This window comes from Teleopsis dalmanni, chromosome 1 (genome assembly GCF_002237135.1).
Source record: "Teleopsis dalmanni isolate 2A chromosome 1, ASM223713v2, whole genome shotgun sequence".
Lineage (NCBI taxonomy): Eukaryota > Metazoa > Arthropoda > Insecta > Diptera > Diopsidae > Teleopsis > Teleopsis dalmanni.
In genome coordinates, this window is record NC_051846.1 from 130,999,424 (window position 1) to 131,022,109 (window position 22,686).

At 34.3% G+C, this 22,686-nt stretch overlaps 1 protein-coding gene across 1 annotated transcript; it reads right to left on the reverse strand.

The window, feature by feature from the left end:
• Positions 1 to 795: 795 nt before the first annotated feature.
• On the reverse strand, positions 796 to 1,479 carry LOC119666123. Its single transcript, XM_038075404.1, has one exon. The coding sequence runs from the start codon at positions 1,477 to 1,479 to the stop codon at positions 796 to 798; it is 684 nt and encodes a 227-aa protein (XP_037931332.1).
• Between the last annotated feature and the right edge of the window lie 21,207 nt (positions 1,480 to 22,686).

Here is a 22,686-nt window from a genome sequence, read left to right on the forward strand (position 1 = left end):
GTCTTTCTGTATTTTGAACATTTGTTGCAGCTCTTTCACCTCTCGGCAGGCTCCCACGAAATTCATGGCGTTGTCGCAATAAATTCGCTCTGGCAGTCCTCTCCGTCCCACGAACCTTTTAAGACAAAGAATAAAACAATTAGAAGTTAAATCAGAGACTTGCTCAAAATGTACAGCTTTAGACGTGAAGCAAACGAAAAGTACAATATATGTTATGTTTTGACTGGTGGTCGACCACGTATTTTTAATGTTGTATACATGGGACCACAAAAATCAACACCTGAAATTAAAAAAAGACGCGTTGCTGTGATTCGATCAATTGGCAAATATCCCATTATTTGAGTCAGAAGTTTTGGTTTATAGCGAAAGCAATGTATGCAAATTCTTACAGTTTTACTGCAAGCTGCTTTCGCGTTAACAAATCAGACCTTTTGCCGCAAAACGCGTTGGGACCGGCATGACAATTGTTTAAGTGTAGATGCCTTAAGTAGATATTAATAAAATGGCAATTTTTTGGCATGAGAAGTGGAATCTTGGAATCATAGCTAATTGGGGTATTGAGCAACCGGCCTCCCACGCGTAGCAGTGTTACTTTATTGGGGCCACAATTTGTATCGTGCAGGAATGAAGTAAGTTTCTGCATGCTTGGTTTTAACAGCTTTTTCTTTATCAGTGTATATATCTCGGCTTGAAATGCATCTTTCTGAACCTGTTCTATGACCTTTAAGAAAGCGCTATTTAATTCTTTGACACTTGGGATTAGTGATATCTCTTCTTGACATTTCCTAGCACGGTTTATGAATCGGAATAAGCAACAATTCGCATGAGCTTCATGTATGATGACTGAGCAGCGACCAGTTTCAAAATTGCGTTTGAGGGTTCTTCCGATACGATAACCACAGCTCTTGTTTCTAGAGATTCTTGCTCCAAAGTCAGTATTGGCGCTATTTTAATTGGCCACTTGGCAACATCTTGTGACAGGTATTCAGGGCCAGTTTGCCAAATTGAACTGACTAGTTCAGTAACGTTACATCCTCTGGATACTATGTCAGCTGAATTGTGCTGTGACTGCACTTGTCGCCACGTTATATTAGTTGACCATTCTTGTATCTCTGAAACCCTGTTCGCCACGAATGTTAAAAGTGTGGACGGATGCGTTTTGATCCAATGTAGTGTGATTGATGAATCGGTCCAAAAAGTTACCTCGTCGATGTTGTGATGGAAAATTAAACGGATTTTATTCCACAATTTGGCAAGCAAATGTGCAGCGCATAACTCTAACCGAGGTAAAGATTTTATTTTCAGTGGAGCAACTTTTGATTTAGCAGTAAGCAACTCACACTTGAAAGCATTTGACATCTCATGCATTTGAATTTGGCATTTAACATTAAAATGCAAATTAACATAACAAGGAATTGAAATTAAATTTAGTTGTTTCAAATCATTCTTAAAAGCCTGCCAAGCAGTGTCAAGACGCATGGGTATGGATTTGTCCCAGTCGAGTTTTTGTAACCACAATTCTTGCAATAAAATCTTGGCTTTCACAACATTTGGGCACAATAAGCCAAGGGGGTCGAATAGACGAGCTGATATCGATACGATATTTCTTTTTTTGCACGCTAATTTAGGTAAGTGTCGTCCAACTGGAACCTAAATACATCCTTTGTGGTATGCCACTGTATGCCTAGTGCTTTCGTTGCATCAATATTGGTTATATTCTATGATTTTTACAGCTGTTTATTGTCCTGATAGGTGGAGTGATTTGAGAACCATTTAGCTAACTGGAACCCAGCTGTGGCCAGAATTTGTGACTTACCTTCGAATTATTTCGAGTTCATTAAATGAATCTACACATGTCAGCAAGTCATCAACATAGAAATCGATTCGAACAACATTAGAACCAATTGGAAGCGTTGATTTATTAAGATCACTTAGATGGCGTAAACATCGAGTTGCTAAAAATGGTGCAGACGATTTTCCGTATGTTACAGTGTTCAATTGGTAAGTCTTCAATTCTTCGTTTGGATTTTCCCTCCACAGAATGAGTTGAAAGTCGCGATCTGCCTCGTCAATCAAAACTTAATGGTACATTTTAGTAATGTCAGCAGTTAAAGCATATTTATGCACACGAAAACGGAGTAACGTTGTGTATAATTCTTCTGGTATCGTCGGACCCACCAGTAATATATCGTTTAATGACAGTTGAGTTGATGTTCTCGAAGAAGCATCGAAGACTACACAATGTTTTGTTGATGTACTTTGTGGTCTTAATACGCACTGATGTGGTATGAAGTAGTGGGGAGATACAGAGAAGTTACGAGTTGATAAAGTCATTTGACCTAGATTTACATATTCTTTCATAAAGTCCATATATAAATCATGCAGAGCAACATCTTTATACAGTCTGCGCTCTAGCTACAAGAAACGACGCTTAGCTGTCTCAAATGACAGCCCAAGGTTGCCGGAATCAGACTTGAAAGGAAGTGAAACTTTGAATCGCCCTGATGGTAAGCGTTGCACTAATGACAAGAATTTATCCTCGCAGAGTTTGTGCTCAGGTGTGAGCGTGGCGGTTTTTGCACTATTGGGAAATTCTTCAAGTTCCCAAAATTTTTGCAACAATGAACTGACTACAGTGTCATCATCTTGTGAAACAGTTAAGGCATTAGCATGGGATTCAATATTCCTATTGCTTTGATATTTTTCAGACACAGTCCAGCCGAGTAATGTTTTCTGCAGCGTGGACTTTATTTTATTTGACTGATTGAAGTTCGAAAAACGTTTCAGCACCAAGAAGATATTGTTCACAATACCCAAAAATCGGTTGAGAATTCATAAGAATTGACTCGCGATCTCACAGTAGCATGTAACTTATGCTTTACTGTGGTATTTATCTTACCAATTCCAATTAAATTAAGGCATCCATCTTCCTTTCTTAACTGCAACGGTTGTGCAAGTTCCTCGCCCATGAAATTTTTTTGAGAACCGTAGTTAAGTAAGGCTCTGGCTGTTCGGTACTTTCCAGACTTACTCTTTACAGTAACTAGTGCTGTCGCTAAAATTACCTGGTCGCAATTAGTAGCACTATGATTTACAAATGCGCGATCGGAATCAGAACTTACAGTTGCGTGATGATTGGAGTGTATTTGTGCAGTAGTGTGTGATGTTGTCCAGCACACACTCAGCAGCGTGATGATTTACATTCTGAAACAGAATGCCCTTTTTTTAAACAGTTTATGCATGCTGGAATTGCCTTGACTGCGTCGAACCGTTGTGACACAGGCAATTCACCAAATGCTGTACACTTCGTTATCATGTGGCTATTAGACATACAATATAAGCATTTGGCATCATTGGATTGATTCAGCTTGTTGCAGACAAAAGAGGACTTAAAGTTGCGTTTGTCCCGTTTAACACTGTGTTTTTGTTCACACTCTGGCACTGATTTTTTGTACTTTGCAGAAGAGGTCTAGTCCGCTGATAGATGTTGGAACCTTTTATTAAGCGCTGCTTCACAGTCACTCCATAATAGCAAAGAGTTGTAAACCAGCTGTTCTTCCCATTTTGATTTTGTGACTAAATCTATCTTTTGCATGACTAAATGAATAAGAATTGCATTAGTGATATTCTTATCATCTCCTATTGAAAGAAGGGAATCATAGATAGCAGACACAGTTTCGATTGTAGTGCGTAAAAATGCAGCAGACGGTTTATGAATTACTGAGAGATCGAAAAGCTTACTAATGTTGTCGGAAAAAATGAGACAATTGTTGTCGTACACGTTCCTTAGACTGGCTAACGCTTTTGGATAATTCCTCTCAGTGACTTGGAAGGCCTTCACAGTACCAAGAGCTTCCTCTGACAAGCATGACAGTAAATGGTTGAATTTTTCAATGTCCGTAAGAGTTTCATTACTATGAACAAGGCTTTCAAACAAACTAATGAAATTTTTATAATCGCAGTATTTGCCACTAAACTTTGGTAATGGCATGCTTGGCAACTTCGATTTTGGTCGACCACAGTGATGCGAGATTGCAGGGGCGCTAACAATGCGATGTTTTTTCAACTTTTGTAAAAACAGGGATTTTGTTCAAACACAGATATCTTCTAAAACCGCCTTATAATCGTCAGTAAGATCCAGGTCAAATATTTTGTTCTGGTACTGCATCGCTTTGTCAATGTATGAGTCAAGTATTTCCAATCTACACTCTAGCTCACTAGGACTTTTTGCAACATCACCTTTTAGTAAATTTGCCTTTAATCGTAAAATGTCAGCAACTACTGCTTCTCGATTATGGATCAAGGTATCTACCCCCTTTGGAGATTGCAAAGACTGTGATCGCTTTTTAGTAGGCATTGCAAGAAATTAATAATCGCAAAAGAGGAAGGAATTTTGTACTGAGTAAATCGACGTGCTTCACGTTTAGCTGTATTGTGTTTAAGAAGTCGATGTTGATATGATGTAATTAATGTATATTTTATTTGTCGTTAATATAATGCAATATAATGTGAATGATATATATTTTATTTGTTGTTAATATAATTCAATATAATGTAAATAATGTATATTTTATTTTTTATTAATATAATGCAATACACTTGACATCAATTTACTTTTTTGTAAAAAAAAAGAGAGAGTGGAGATGGTAGTGCTGTTAGAAGGCTATAATGAAGAAAAATTTTTAAGCAGTCCATTGATTGGAGAATTTGAATGAGCAGCGATGTTGGTGAAACAGCAAACTGATGAAATTGTAACGGTACCAGTGCCGTTTATTTAAATAATAAACGTGGTCCGTAAAGCACCGTTGCAGCTTTGGGGCACTTGTGGTGGTGAAGCAGCGAACAAGTGAAACTAGGTAGCGGTACCAGTACCGTTTATTGAATAAGAAGGTAAACGTGGTCCGTGATGCACAGTTGGTCCGTGGTGATGAAGCAGCAAACCGGTGAAATTAGGTTGTGGTACCAGTACCGTATGTTGAATGAGAAGATACATTAAGACTGAAAAGTTTTCGGAAATTCTCATTTAAAATTCGCGCGCTGTATATTTTTCGATATTTTAAGTTTATGTAGTTTGGCAGCACTGTCCTTAATTACTATGCCAAAAATGAGCTCGATCTGTCAGACAGTTCGTTTACGGCAGCTGTTGAAACCAGTTCACCTCAGTAGTGCGTTGCGAAATGTCTTCGACGGTCGTACGACCGTCCTGGAAGGCTTTGTACCACTCATAAACTTGAGTTTTCGATAAAACTGATTCCCCATAAGCCTTTTGTAGCATTCGCAACGATTCTGCACACGAAATTTCGTTCGAAACACAAAATTTGATGCAAACTCTTTGTTCAATATTTTTTTCCATTGTTTTTTTCGCAACGCCCTACTGAGGTGAACTGGTTTCAACAGCTGCCGTAAACGAACTGTCTGACAGATCGCGCTCATTTTTGGCATAGTAATTAAGGACAGTGCTGCCAAACTACATAAACTTAAAATATCGAAAAATATACAGCGCGCGAATTTTAAATGAGAATTTCCGAAAACTTTTCGGTCTTAATGTAAACATGGTCCGCGATTGTAATATCTTCTTATTATTTTATTTAGATATTATTAAAACAAGTATTTATTATTATCATTCAATTTTTGGCGCGCAAGGTGATCACTCCGCAACTTCTTTTAATTGTTTTGTTTTTTAATCGGAAAAAAGCTAATTTTAAATTTCAATGTATGAACAATCGAGCTAAGATTATAAATAAAACAAAATTATTAAAAACGGTGCCCGATATTAAACGCTAAATTTCAGTTTTTTGTAATTTAAAAATTTCTTTCTAACAAAATTAATTTCTTACTTTTGCAAAATAAACAAAAACAAAAATTGAGTTTGCTCATAACAGCTGATAGAGACAGCATATGAAAGTTAACGAAAGTTTAAAATTGTAAATGTGGTGTTGCCACAGTATAAGTTTTAGGTGTTTTTAAAAAAATAAATTTTATTAATTATATATATTAAATTTTTTAATAATTAAATGAACAAACTGCTAATATATTGAAAACTATTATATGAGCGAAAAAGTTATACGACGGCATTCTCAAATTAGTGAAAATGGTCTAAATGGCTATATAATGCTAAGTACAGAGGACGTTAAAATAAATGAACAATCCACAACCAAACCTTTACATAAAGAAATTACTGAAGGAAATATATCAAAAATAGCTAGTGAAATTGCCATAGCTAATAAAATAAAATTAATTAATAATCCAATGAGCTTCTCATCAAAAAACGCAAACAACACCAATTCCAGCCAAAAAAAAATGTGGAAATACACTGGTGACGAAGAAAGCGACACTTAATCGGTAAGTAGCGTCAAAAGCACGCCAATAAACACTTCCATTTATACAAAAAGATTTGGTGAAACAACGCAACCAGAATGGCAACGGGTAAACTCGTCAAAAAGAAGTCGTTCAAGTCCCCAAGGAGCTCGACAAAGTTCAAATTTCAAACAAAAGAAGCTGGATACCTATTGGTTGTCAACTGAACCCAAAAAAAACTCTAACCGATATTCCGTGCTAGATGAAGACTCTCATTCATCAGAAAAGTCCATTGAGCAAAATGAAAAAATTACAATCTCGAAGCCTCCCCCAATATTTGTTGCAGGAGTCGGTAATATACAACCATTAAGGCAGCTTCTGAACGAAATAGCCCCTAATGAATATAACTTTAAAATACTTGCCAACAATGAGGTTAAAATACAGCCTAGTAGCCCAGAAAAATACTCTGCAATCACTAAGGCTCTTGAAGCCAAAAAAACTGAGTTCCATACCTATAAACTCAAACAAGACAGAAGTTTTAACGTAGATTGAGAGGCATGCATCCTTCTATGCCAGTCGGTGAAATCGAAGAGGCGATAAATAGCTTAGGCTTTAAGGTGGCCAATATAAGTAATATACGTCAACGAACAACCAAAAATGCACTTCCGTTATTTTTTATTGGTTTGAAACCATCAGATACAAACAAGAATATTTTCAATTGTAACAGCCTAATGCATACAAAAATCACTTTTGAAGCTCCAAGAAAAAAACGCGAAATTCCCCAATGCTCTCGTTGTCAGCGTTATAGTCATACAAAGCATTACTGTAAACGAACGCCCCGTTGTGTAAAATGCCCTGGTAATCACTTGACATCAGAGTGTACTCGTAATGTAGTCGACAATGAAGTAAAATGTGTATTATGCAACGGAAATCACCCCGCTAATTACAAGGGCTGTGAAGTATACAGGCAGCTTCAATAAAAAGCGTTTCCACCGCTCCGAAGAAAAGAAACCACTAGTCCACCAACGCGCACAGAGTTCGTTCAAGCTGGTCGAACACACTCTAATGTCGTAAGCAACGGCCAAACCATCACTAGTGAACCACAAACAAGATCAGAAAGCAACGATATGTCAGAGCTGAAAGTAATGCTTAAAACACTAATGCAACAAATGAGTACTATGCTAAATATTTTAACAGCGTTCGTCGCTAATGCATCAAAATAATGAGTGCGTTTAAAATTGCTTTCTGGAATGCTAATGGGCTAGCTCAACATAGCAGCGAACTACAGACTTTCCTCACTGACAAAAATATTGATATTATGTTAATATCAGAAACCCACTTCAACCAAAGAAGCCATCTCAGATTTCCGAAGTATTCTATATACGATGCCAACCACCCATCTGGAAATGCTCGCGGAGGAGCTGCGATAATCGTGAAAAGCGATATTGATCACTCTGTGCACAACAAATACGAAAAACCATTTCTTCAGTCAATATCATTAACAGTTAAAAACAATAAAGGTCCAATATGTATAGCCTCTATCTATTGCCCACCAAACCAAAAAATTAAAAGTCATCAGTTTGAGGAATTTTTCCACACGCTTGGTCAAACATTTATAGCTGCTGGGGACTTCAATGCAAAGCATACTCACTGGGGCTCCAGACTAATTACACCTAGAGGACGCGAATTGTTTAAGACTATGCAGGCCAACGATTTGCTTCACGCATCAACTGGTGAACCAATTTACTGGCCAACAGACCACAATAAAGTTCCAGACGTGATCGATTTTTGCATATTTAAAGGCATTTCAAGCTCACTATTATCGATTCATTCCAGTTTAGATCTTTCCTCAGACCACTCTCCCCTTATTATGGAGTTGAACTCTAAAATTTTTGTAAAGAACAAAGAGCCTCGATTATACAACAAAAGAACAGACTGGAGTATTTTCAGAAGCATCATAAATGAAAATTTAACAACCAACATCCCACTCAAAACCGGTACCGATATCGAATCTGCGGTCGAGCAATTTAATACAACCGTACAGAATGCCGCGTGGAACTCAACTATGCATTTTAATGAATACAAAGAAGAACACATAGACAGAGGCATAACAGCTACTTCAGAAACGTAAATTGCGACGAATTTGGCAAATAACAAAAAATCGTGAAGACAAAAGATGTTTGAATGAAGCGATAAAAAAACTTAAAGAAACCCTAAGGGAGAACAAAAACAAAAACATTGAAACATACCTATCTGCATTGTCTCCCAGTGAAGCAACCGACTATTCATTATGGCGGGCCACTCGTAAGCTGAATAGATCAACGCCACACATTCCACCACTCAAAATGTATAATGGACAGTGGGCTAGATCCAGAATCGACAAGGCTCAAATTTTCGCAGAGCATCTTCAAGGTGTATTTCAACCATACCCGTGCATAAGTTATGAAGACGACACTGAAATTGAGTCTTTCCTGCAAACACCACATCAAATGGACTTCCCGGTTCCTAAAACCACAATACAAGAAATTAAATGGACAATTAAGACTAAAATTAAAACCAAAAAGGCTCCTGGGTACGATTTGATTACTGGCAAAGTGTTGAAAGAGCTTCCAAACATTGGTCTTGTTTTCATCAACCAACTTTTTAATGCTATTATATGTCAAGAATACTATCCAAGTCAATGGAAAGTAGCTCAAATTATCCTGATACCAAAACCAGGTAAACCTTTAGAGTTAGTTACATCTTATCGACCTATAAGCTTACTTCCGGTGCTCTCCAAAGTCTTCGAAAAAATACTCTTAAAGCGTCTTAACCAGATCACCCAAAGTCGCTTACTAATTCCTGCTCACCAATTCGGCTTTCGAAACCGCCACTCAACCATTGAACAGGTAAATCGTGTTTATCAATATGCAAGAAATGGACTGGAAAGAAAAGAATACTGCACTGCAGCATTTATCGATATAACGCAAGCATTTGACAAGGTATGGCACACCGGACTGCTCTACAAATTGAAATTACATCTACCACACAGCTTCTATTTGTTACTTAAGTCTTATATCAATAACCGATATTTCATGGTTAAAATAGAAGACTATAATACGAAAATCTTCCCGACAAAAGTTGGAGTTCCACAAGGGAGTGTACTAGGTCCAACCCTCTACACACTGTTCACAGCTGACTTACCACTTAACCCATCAACATATACCGCAACTTTTGCCGATGACACAGTGATCATGGCTAAAAGCAAAAACCCAACAGTCGCTACTAGTCAGCTGCAAACAAATCTAGATAGCATCCAAGTGTGGCTAAACAAATGGCGCATTAAAGCTAATGAATCCAAATCTGCACAAATCACATTCACTCTTCGCAATGGTTACTGTCCACCAGTCACACTAAATAATAACGTACTACCACAATCCGATCACGTGAAGTATCTAGGTGTTCATCTTGATCGGCGTCTCACCTGGAAACATCATATATTTACGAAACGCAAGCAACTGGGTTTAAAAATGCGCTCCATGCACTGGCTTCTTTCCGTAAATTTAAAACTATCACTGAATAAAGTATAAAGTACTTTTATATAAAGTTATTTTAAAACCAATATGGACCTACGGTGTCTCGATCTGGGGAACAGCTGCAAAATCTAATATAGCGATATTGCAAAGATTTGAATCAAAAATACTTCGTTTATGTGCGGCTGCTCCATGGTATATTCCAAATAGCACTTTACAGCGCGATCTCCACGTCCCATCAGTGTTTGAAACAATACAAACAGTCAGCAAAAACTATCGTATAAGACTATCAAATCACCCGAACCCACTGGCACACGAGCTACTATCAGATATCAATCATCCACGTCGACTAAGAAGATTTTCTACGTCGGACTTGCCAAGCAGAACCCTAAACACGTGAATCGTAATTGTAAACTCACTGAAATTTAATATTTATATAGCCAACTATTTACTCACTATTATTAGTCATCATTATTATTAGTTGTAATTTAATCTTTAGCGGTGTTTACTACTGAGTGTCCCGCACATGTCTACAAATCACTTTTTCTATTTTTATGTTCATAAATAATACTGAATGTTCTTTTACAGATTGTATTTATATAATAATAATAAAAAAAAAAAAAAAAAATTATTATCAATATATATTTATTATTTTATTTAAGTCATATATAAACGTTGTTGCTCAGGCAACATCTCAAATACTTCTGTGCTTTAAGAGCGACGCAGCATACACAAGCAGCTCAAAGTGCTTTGTCTCATAATTGCAAGATCAGCAATTAATGCTGTTGCGAATATGGTGTGACTTAAGAATAAGTGAATAATACTTTTCTCAAGTAGACCACACATGAAATGAGTAACGGATGTTATTGTTTATATTATTATGTATGCTACACCTCCCTTTTACAAAAGAATGATCTTATTTATGTAAGATTATTCTATTACTAAATATTACATTAAATTTTATGATTTTCTTATATACTAGGATTACAATAAAATCTTAGAGATACTTTAACTACTTTGTTTTAATTTTACAATATTATTTTGTTTTCTTTTTATGTTATATAATGGTACCATTTGTTTATTTATGTTTTATATATTAAAATTTCATTTGAATCTTATATCTATAAGTTGGAAATAAAGTTAATTATAATGAGAAATATATGTTTTTGTTTTTATGATTTTTGAAATACAAATTTTAATTTCTTTGTTCAAATAATTTTAATCTATTTTTATGTGTTACAATTTTCTTGTTCTTATCTTTTAATATATAATTTTTCCTATCATCTATATCCTGTACTATATAAGGACCTTTATATCTACTTTCTAATTTATGAGCACTATCGTCTCTAACTAATACTAAATCTCCTATATCTATTTCTATACTATTACAATTCTTATCATAATATGATTTTTGTTTTTTCTTTGCTTTGCTTATTAATTGGTGAGCTCTTTGTTGTGCTACCTGAAGTCTAAATTTGATTTCTTTTTCATAAGCTTCTATATTATATAGTGGGCTTATGCTTCCTTGTTTTAAAAAGTCATATTTCGGTGGTGTTTTAGCGAAAATTAATTCAAAGGGGCAGTAGCTGTGTACAGTGGATGGTGTAGTATTATAACAGTAAGTAAAATATTTGAGTCACTCATCCCAATCGTTTTTATCAATGGATATGTACGAGCGTACATATTCATTGAAAGTTCTATGTGTACGTTCTAGTACTCCTACTATTTGATGATGGTATGGTGTTGAAGTATTATGTTTAATTTTTAAAAGCTTGCACAATTCAGTAAAAATTGCATTGTTGTATTCTGTTCACATGTCCGTAATGAGCGTCCTCATCGGGCCATAAGTGAGAATAAAATTGTCAAAGATTGCTTTGGCAACAACTTTAGCGTGTTTACTGGGTATTGGCACTGCTACTAAATATTTAGTTAAATCACACAAAATTGTGACCGCATATTCATTACCATTTTCAGATTTTGGGTAAGGACCTATAGTGTCTATTTGAACTGTCGGAAAAGCTGTCGTTGGGGTTTCTGTTATTATCAATGGTTCTTTAGTATTAGTAATTGTTTTATTTTTACTGCATTTTTCGCATTTCTTTATATATCTTCGAACGTCACTGGTCATATTTCTCCATTTATATTTTTGTCGAATTTTAGACAACATTCTGTTTATTCCTGGGTGGCCTGCCACAGGATCATCATGATTTTCTTTTAAGATTTTATTTATTTCTATCGATGTTTTTATCTGAATCAATTTTGGCGTTAACGCAATTATTGTATTTTTTAATATTTTATTGCCCATTATTTTAAAATTTTCAACCCGGGTATATTTAAACAATTTGTCGTCTAAGGACAATTGTATTTTCTTGTGATTGCAGGCATCTAGCCTAGTGAATAATTGATCTAAATCAATTTTCTCTTGAACAATCAAATTAGAGGTATTTATTTGTTTTATAATTTTCCTCCCATTTTTAATATATAATTTTGGGGGATCGAATTTGAGCTCGTTATATTTTCTTACCTCATGTTTATTTATTACTTCATATACATTTAATTTGGGCTTTTGATTCATTTTTTGATCTTTTTTATTTTCGTCTTCATATGTTATTTTATTACCCATTGACCGTGTTATAATGTGACATTTGTTCGTTAATTGTATATCTTTTAAATCATTTATATCTATGCGGGATAGTGCATCCGCAACATAGTTTTCTTTACCTTTTATATACTCCACCGCGAAATCATACTCCTCTAAATCTAACCTCATTCTTGTCAGTTTTGATGATGGATTCTTCATAGCAAACAAATAACTTAATGGGCGATGATCGCTCTTTATTAAAAACTTTTTACCATATATGTATGGCCTGAAATATGAGATTGCCCAATGTATGGCTGCTAATTCTTGTTCAATTGTGGATTTATTTCATTCACCTTTTGTGAATGATCTAGATGCGTAAGCTATAGGAAGTTGCTTGCCTTCATATTCCTGACTTAATACCGCGCCACAAGCAAATTTGCTGGCGTCTGTTGTTATGCAAAATGGTTTTTTAAAATCAGGATACTGTAATATATTTGGATGCAATAATGCATTTTTAAGATATTGAAATGCACTGGCACATCCAGTTGTCCACTCAAATATCATATTTTTTCTGCATAACCTTGTCAGTATGCGGAAATGTTCCGCGAAATTGGGTATAAATCGTCTGTAGTAATTACAGAACGCTACAAATCTTTTCACCTGATCAGCGTTTTGTGGTGTTGGGTAGTTTTGCACTACTTGAAATTTGCTATCGTCAGGGAGAATGCCTTTATCTGTACACTTGTGTCCCAGATATGTCACTTGATGACTGAAAAATAGGCATTTATCAGGATGTAGTTTTAAATTATATTTTCTACATATTGAGAAAACATCCCTTAAGTTTTTTAACATATGGTTCTCAGAACAACCTATGACAACTAAGTCATCCATATAGAGAAATGCTTGTGCAGCTGTTAAACCTGAAAAGGCTAGCGTCATCATTCTTTGGAATGAATTTGGAGCTATTTTGAGTCCATACGGCAATCTTTTAAATTGAAATGATCCATTGTCAGTAGAAAATGATGTGATATCTCTTGACTCTTTTGCTAGCTCTATTTGGTGGAAACCTGACATTAAATCTAGGCAAGAAAAATATTTCGCTCTACCAAGTTGATCTAATATATCATCAATTCTTGGGAGTGGAAATTTGTCGGCTGTTAATTTTTTATTAATGTTTCTATAATCCACAACTAATCTCCATCTTTTCTCTGTGTTACCTGGTAATGATTTTTTAGGAACTAACAAGATTGGACTATTATATTCAGATACGGAAGGTTCAATTATATTATGTTTAACGAGATTTTCAACTTGTTTACTGATTTCTTCTTTATGTGCATGCGGTATCTATAGTTTTTCGTATAGGTAGGGGTTTTGTCTTTCATGCGAAGCTTTTGTTTATAGAAATTATTAACTGAAATTGGTTCTGTTTCTAAAGCAAAAATGTCTATGAACTCTGTACATAAATTGTTTAATTTATTTTTAACGAAAGTGGGAAAATTCTTATTAAGTTTGTCTAATTTTTCTTTATTGTTATTTGTTGTTTCTGATTGTTGTATAATTTCATAATCATTGAGATTTTCTGTCTTTATATTTAGGTTATTAATGGTCACATTTTCATTTGTAGTGTTAATTATTTTAATATAAGCTTCCGCTCGTTTTGCTATTGTATTTGCTAAAAAAATTCCTGCCTGTATTTCTTGATGGGGTATTAAAATTTCTTTGTTTTCTGTTTGTATATTTACAAGTCTGATAACTTCAGATCTTGCTGGTAATGTTATTGCATTGTTATGGAGAGTGTTTCTCATGGGGATTGCTATATCTTCATGGTAATCTTCTGGTCTTAGTATTATTCTATCTTGTTTACTTTGATAATCGAGTTTACAGTTATATTTTTTAATAAAATCCAAACCTAATATACCTGTACAGGCGATGGGGAAATCATCATTAACTAAATGAAAATCTGCTTTAATTAGTAGATCTTCGCAAATAAGGTCAGCTTCTACTGTTTCTAATGTGTTTATTGTACCTTTTCCTATACCATTTAAATGAGTTAAATTGAAAGTATTTATCGGTGTGTCATTTTCTATTTCTCCTATTTTAAAAAGTGAAATGTCTGCTCCCGTATCTATTAGAAATGTTGAAATTGAATTATTTAATGTGGTTTTGATTGAAATGTAGCTATTTAAATGTAAATTAAAGGTATAGATTGCGCTATTTAATTTTGTGGTGGAGTATATTCGTTTTCCTGTTGGTCATTACTGTTAACATTTCGTACATTACGATTATTAATATTATTATTATTAACATAATTTCTTCTTAAGTTATTGTTTCGACTGAAATTATTGTTATTAATGTTGTTGAACCGTCCTCTACCTCTATAATTGTTTCGTCCGCGTTGATAATTTCGACCGTTATTATAATTATATTGAGGTGGGTTTCTATTTCTATAAAACATAATTGAGTTAGGTTGCGCCATAGCATCATTACTAGCGTCAACAAACTTTGATATGGCTTCATTCATATCTGCGAACTGACCGGATTTCATTATTATTTTTACCTCCGGGTTACTAGCATTCGATTTAAGAGCATCTACGGCTACATCTGTTGCATATTTTGCAGCTGTTTCCATTGGAATGCCATCTGAAATATATGCACTTTCTAACGCTTGGGTAAGTTCTTCTATTTCTTTACAAAAACTGTTTGCTGTTTTTCTATCCTGCTTAACGTTTTTTATTTTAGCCTGTAGTACCTTTACACTTTCTCCTTTACATTTTTGTTTAAGTTTACCTGCTATCTGCTCTATAGTGGTTTCAGTCGTAATAATATTACGTACTGCACCTTTGAGTTTTGTTTTGATTAAAGTGACTGCGATTTGTTCATTTGTGCCTACTACTGATTTCAATAAATCTAAAGAGTCTAAAAAGCTTTGTAGATTTTTAGAGTCACCATTAAAATCGCTTAAAATTGAAGTGGCTAGTTTTAAAAATTCTGTTGCCATGTTGCTATTTGTTGAAGTTACTGTTTCAGATATGCTTATATTTAGTTTGTATTTTGAATTTATTTCGTGCAGTCTGTCCCTGCATTTACTAATGAACCAAAAGACTTTCTTGTTATGCTTAAACAATTGTTCATATTTTAACACAATTTCGATCGCTTTATTATATTCTTCGATTAGTATTTTTATATGTTTATCCCGAGTTGGTAACAGTGGTTTTCTGATCGTAATCGCTTTGTACGATCTTTCAAAAGTATTCTTGCAATTAACTAACCTACTTACAATTTGAAGCCACTCACTCATTTACTGTGTACATATTTGTATTTACTTTTATATTAAATAAGCTTAAATTCAATAATAAGGCTTCATGCAATACATTATGCGATGACCAAATAGATAATTATATTATGCACAAAACTAAAAATCTTACTATTACATTGATGTAAAGTCGGCACCTACAGATCATCTTTTTATCTGCTATTTGCTGATGTCGCTGCTTTGCTGTTGTCGCTGCTTTGCTGTTGTCGCTGCTTTGCTGTTGTCGCTGCTTTGCTTTATTTTATAAAAATTTTCAATTTGTTTTGAAAGTGTTCTCTTTTCATATGCCAATTGGCTCAAGTTAATGTATCCAATACATTTTATTTATTAGAGTATTTAAATTAAGTATCTTGTATTTGGATATTTGTTAAAAAAAAAATTTATTAATTATAACTTTATATAAAAATATACTTTTTGTTCAAAATTTTCACTTTAAAGTTTTTAGTCTTTTTCACATTTTTTTTTTCTTATGTTTGTTTTATGCTACATTTTCTGCGGCTAATTTCCGCTTGTAGTAGCTCTTAAGATGATTTCTATGTAGTTTGTATATTTTTATCACTATTCCAATCACTGAAGCGATTGCTATAATTATTAATAAATTTTGCACTAATTTCACATCTAGTTTATCTTCCTCTATTTCAATGTTTGTAACTACGTTAGCGGTATTATCCGCTGCCTTAGAGGATTTGCCACCCATTTTAATAAATTAGATTAATTAGCACTGATAAGTATAGATTTTTTTTTTTCCGTAACTATAATAATACCGATACACGTAACTGGCAGGATCGCCATGTAATATCTTCTTATTATTTTATTTAGATATTATTAAAACAAGTATTTATTATTATCAATATATATTTATTATTTTATTTAAGTCATATATAAACGTTGTTGCTCAGGCAACATCTCAAATACTTCTGTGCTTTAAGAGCGACGCAGCATACACAAGCAGCTCAAAGTGCTTTGTCTCATAATTGCAAGATCAGCAATTAATGCTGTTGCGAATATGGTGTGACTTAAGAATAAGTGAATAATACTTTTCTCAAGTAGACCACACATGAAATGAGTAACGGATGTTATTGTTTATATTATTATGTATGCTACACGATGCACAGTTGCGGCTTTGGGCAGCGGTGGTGGTGAAGCAGCAAACCGGTGAAATTTTGTTGCGGTACCAGTACCGTTTATTAATAAGAAAGATAAACGTGGTCCGCAAAGCACCGATGCGGCTTTGGATAGCTTTGCCAGTACTGTTTAATCGCCAAAAGAAAAAAAAATTGGACCGCGTGGCAATGTGAACTTAATTTACAAACAAGAAACACTCACGATAAAAAACAGATTAAAGAAAGAAACACTTTAAAGTAGTCCCTGCTCAGGCGCCATGAAGAAACTTTAATAGTTTTTAAAGTTTTGTTACTTTAAATAAAACAAAACGGGATCTATTATTTCACTATTTCTGTTTTATTAAAAAAAAATTCACTAATTTTAATTGCCACTTGCGCACTTCAACCAACCGAAGCGACTTTGTTCGCGAGTAAAAGCAGAAGAAAAAATCAAAGAGCAAAAGTGCATTGCACAATCGTATTCCAAAAAAGGTAAGGCAAGCGTTGCCATGTAGTTAATTTAAGATGAGTTTTTATCGGTTGAAGTGCGCAAGTGGTGAATAGAGATTAGTATTTAACATTAGTTCAAAATATAAAAATAAATCAAAATAAATAAATTGGTAAATGTCTTAACAATGCCTTTAAGATGATTTTTTAATTTTAGTAGTACCAATTTCTGTTCTAGTTTTTCTGTGCTGAGATTTTTCTCAGCAAAAATTCTGGTTCCTGCTAGTTTATTAAAATTTTTAAGCGTATTTATGGCCATATCTGCAGTTTACATTTCCGCAACTAGCCGAACTTTGTTCTCAGTCTGCAAAGTATCCACTTTTTGTACTATACTGCTCAATTGATTATGTATTAACGTATGTATATCGTCTTTTGAAGCCAACAATGCCAATTGCATGTCAATGTTTTGACGTAGATTTTCGAATTTTTTATCAAACTTTTCTGTCATTCGGCGTATAGCTGTCATAACATCATTTAAGCAGAGGTCCGGTGACAGCTCAGGGCGCATACGTTTATCCTGGTGGTGACCTTTACTTACTGGATTGTGTGATTTGTGATTTGCACTTGTTTTGGGCGACCCTTCGCGTGGCATTCTGTTTATGTGTGATTAGCTAATTTTTATTTATTTATTTATTTTTAATTTATTTATTATAATATTATATCAAAATTATAATATTACAATTATTAACAATTGATTCAATTGGTAATATTAAATTTAAATTGTTAAATAAATAAAAAAAAAACAAAATTTGAGGTACCCATGGCACTTTTCACAAAAAAAGAAAGAAAAGTAAAAATCAGCTGATCATACAATCCACAAAAAACTTTAGAATTTAGCAACTGACTCTTTCTAGAGTGTAAGTGAGATAGTAGCTTATACCTGAGCAAAACACAACAAATAATAGATTTCCTGCCTTTTACACTCTCTTGTAAAGTTAAATTAATTGAACTAGTCTATTTATATCCAAATTCAACACTCTAATTCACGGCAATTTAATTATTGATTTCTTTAATTCGTTTTGCTTGACCACCTTTTAACTACGCGGCACACCAAATATGCGTTCGAGCTTTTAATTTTGAATTTATGTTTTAATTTCCTCTTCCTCCCGCTTCCTCTCTTGCACTTTTGTTTCAAAAGGCAACTCCTTAATTATTTGTATATTAATATATAAAACATAAATAGATATTTTACAACATGGTGTTTATTAACATATTTCATGATATCATGGTTAGTACAGGTTATAGTACTTTCTTCACTGCCATACATATTAATACCATTTGCACTAACAACAACTATGGTTGGGCTACTGCCGGTGTTTACTCACCTCATAATAGGCAAAACTCATATATTTGTATAAGACCAGTATAAAATTTCATCAAAAATCAAATTTACAATAATTTGAAAAAAGTTGTGCTTTGCATGCACAAAGTCAATCATATATTTTAGAAAAAATGTATACAAAAAGCAAAGACTATTTCTTTGAATTTGTGTGTCCATTCAACACTAAACAACGCTTCTTCGTGTTTAACTACTATTGAACCCCCTTTCCTCTCTAATTCCTCTTAACCATAAAGAAACAAAAGTTTATAAATATAGAAACAAAAAATTGTACTTCACTGATTGCCCTTTCGTCTTGATGCAGCAAAACTATGGAAGCATAAGTTCGCAAAACAGAAAATTGTCAACATATAAATCACACAAGCACCCAAACTAGCAATATGAATAGAAAATAAGGCAACAATTTCTATACTATATCACACACCTTCTCATGTGCACATTCAACAGCTCTTTCGTGTGTCTCGAACACTTACCATAAGATCATTGTGTTATACACAGCTTTTGTTTGTATTAATTGTTCTACAAATCAAAGCTGATTGTGCTTTTAACTGGCTATTTACCATGAAATCATGGTACATGGTCCATTCTTTTGTTCTGCATTCGCAATCTTTGTATTATTTGTCTGTGGCGCAAGTTTACAAACTTTAAAATATGCCCTAAGAATATGTTACAATTTTAAATGCAAGCACTTTTGACTTTGCATATTTTATGTTTTAGTTATCTTATTTATTAGATGCGGAAAGGCTTCTACAAAAATACCGAGAGAGCAGATCAAAGCTTAAAATGACAATTATTAGGAGTAAGAACCAAGTTTTCAAACTCTGATCAATGATGTAGACCAAAATGTCTGGGGCGACGGTTATAAAATAATAATGCGTAAATTTAAGATATTAAGAGGCTCGGTACTTTCGTGTCCTAAAATAATGGCGAATATCTTTAAACACTTGTTCCCAAAAAAGGGAGAACTTAGAATCTTAGTATCGATAAACACTGAATTAAACGAGATCCAGAGTTAAACCCAATAAATGTCCTAGATTGGATGGAATTCCCAATACCGTATTGAAGAAGGCAATACTAAAACAAGCTGCTATATTCAGGGATGCATTCAACAGCTGCCTACAAGCAGGAATTTTTCCTTCGTGTTGGAAAAAGCAAAGATTGGTGCTTATTCCTAAACATAATAAGCCCTCAGAACTTCCATCGCCTTACAGACCTTTATGCCTACTGGACACTTCAGATAAGGTCCTGGAAGGAATTATATGTTCTAGATTAGAAAAATTCACGGAGGCAAGGCAAGGTTTGTCAAATAACCAATTTGGCTTTAGACCTAAAAGTTGTACTATTGATGCTATATTACATGTATGCAACATTGCAAAGGAAGCTACTAAGGGCTTAAGGTGGCTAGGTTGTACAAAAAAATACTGCGCGGTGATGACCTTAGATATTAAAAATGCTTTAACGCTGCTTAGTGGAGTAGTATCTTAAATGCACTGTTGAAAATAAAAGTCCCAGAATATCTTTTAAAAATAATTATATCATAACGTATAATATTACGGGAGGGGTTCCCCAGGGATCAGTTCTAGGGCCGATTCTTTGGAATATCATGTACACCATCCTTCGAATTGAAAAGCCGGACGGAGTAAACGTAGTTGGGTATGCAGATGATATTGGACTAGTAGTGGTCGCAAAAACTCTAGATGAAGTGGCTAGGAATTGCAACGCTACTACTGCAGCAGCTAAATCGTGGTTGTAAAACAACGGATTAGAGCTCGCTGAGCATAAAACTGAGGTGCTGTTAATCAGCAGTAGGAAACGGATTGAACAACTCTCAATTAAAGTGGGTGGCGTAGATATGCAATCTAGTCCCCAACTTACGTATATTGGTGTTACCCTTAATAGTCGGTGATGCTGTATGCTGCACCTGTGTGGGCGCATGCTACAACCATAAAGTCGTATTCACGCTTAATGAAAAGCGCACATAGATTGGCAAACCTACGCATTTGCCGTGCTTACCGTACAGTATCGGATGATTCTGCGAGAGTATTGACAGGACGTATGCCAATAGACCTTGAAGCGCTCTTGGCCAGGGACAGCTTCTTCCTGCGTTCTCGTCTACGAATGAATGAAACTCAGCAATCTCTGCCACATAGAAATAGAAATAAGAGACAAATATTTTAATGAATGGCAACATAGGTGGGACCATTCCCAAAAATAAAGATGGACGCATTCCTTAATTCCAAATATAAAAGTTTGGATTAACCGAGGATCTGGAGAACTGGGATTTCAATTAACGCAGTTTTTTACGGGGCATGGCTGCTTCCGTGAATACTTACACCGGTTCAGGCTTGCAAGTAATCCGTACTGCCAGTTTTGTCCAAATAAAATTGAGAGCCCCAACCATATAATTAGAGACTGTATAAGATTCGCTGATACTAGACAAAAGCTGGAGACTATAATTGGGAAAGCCAGCCCTCCTACTGTAGTAATGCAGATGTTGGCAAGCATTGAAGAATGGAGTCTCTATAAGAGCATAATATCTAGAATAATAAACACTGTTAGAGCGGACGAAATACTTAGTACACAATCGGAGTAAAAACAAAATCGGAGTAAATAGTTTAAAATATTTTAGAATCTAATTATTTTTTATTTGATTCATTTATAATAATATCAGACATTTTGATTCTTACAACCTTTTATTACATGCAGGACGATATACATTGTACTGCAAATGTCCAATATTTTTCACCCGACAGTTCCGATGATGAGGAGTTCATCATGAAAACCAACAATTGGTGCAACAAATTGTTTGATCCTCGAAAAACCAATTATTATCACATATTTTATGATGGACGATACCTTACTGAGAGGGATGAGTTGGTTGATATTCGCACCTGTGACGAAATCACTGAGCAGGAAACCGTCCGAAAGGAAAATGTCCACTACAAGACATTTCAAGAGAGAAATGAGGAGTTGCAAAATGTCTCCTATTTCTCCAAGAACCGGAAATTGGCTCATTCTTATACCGGATATTTACTTGATCGAACAAAAAGGTTGCGATTCTGATGTTATTATTACATTTACAATGTTAAGAATGTTTTTTAAAATTGCATGAGTCTTTTATTTAATATACTAAACTTAGATATTAATGATTCTATCTTTATTAAAAATAATAAATCAGCATGATTGTTAGATATTTTCAAATTTCTTATAGTTTACATTTGGTTGTTGACATTTTTCTTTGCTTTCTTATCCAAAACTATTAAAATCAGTATATAATAAATCAGTATGTTTCACAAAATTACATGATTGTTTAGATATTGTTTATATTTTCTATTTATGATTCTTATTTTTGTTTTAACATTTTTCTTTGCTCATTTTTATATTTGACTGTCTTTACCTATTTTTAATTTTACAATTAATGACATATATAACTTTATTATATTACTAACATTATATTTACACATTTCTTACCACAAATATAGTATTAAACTACTCCAGTAAACTGTACTCCTAAATAAGTTGATGTTAAAGTAGAATTATTATATTGCATAGGTTAAGGTGGTGGTAACGGTGTTGGTTGTGGTGTGGTACATTAGGAGTTGTGTTTGTATACTGCACAGTTGGTGCTTGCACCGGTGGTAGTGAGGGTGGAGGAAAATTTTGTATAATTGATTGTAAACTTGGAGTTCGCTGTAACGTACCTTCTGCTTAAAAATTACCCGAATTTTGTTAACTACTCCCTCAGTAATAGACCTTTTTTGTTTTTTGATATGTTGGTACACCCTTTCTTAACATATGGTAGAAATTTGAGCGCCATCTGTCAATTAGTTTGTTTACAGCTGCTGTTAATGTGAGACTACCTCAAGTGCATTTAGCGATTTTTACTATAGAAAATTCAGTTGAACAACGAGTTTGTTTGAAATTTTGTGTTTTGAACGAAATTTTATGTGTTGAAGCATTGAAAATGATGCAGAAAGCTTATGTGGTCTCTTCTATGTCTCGAACACAGACATACGAGTGGTATAAATCATTCA

What these genes read in the sequence shown, in the direction of transcription:
- LOC119666123 (XM_038075404.1), bottom strand. Translation starts at nt 1,479, where the DNA reads ATGCGTCTTGACACTGCTTGGCAGGCTTTTAAGAATGATTTGAAACAA.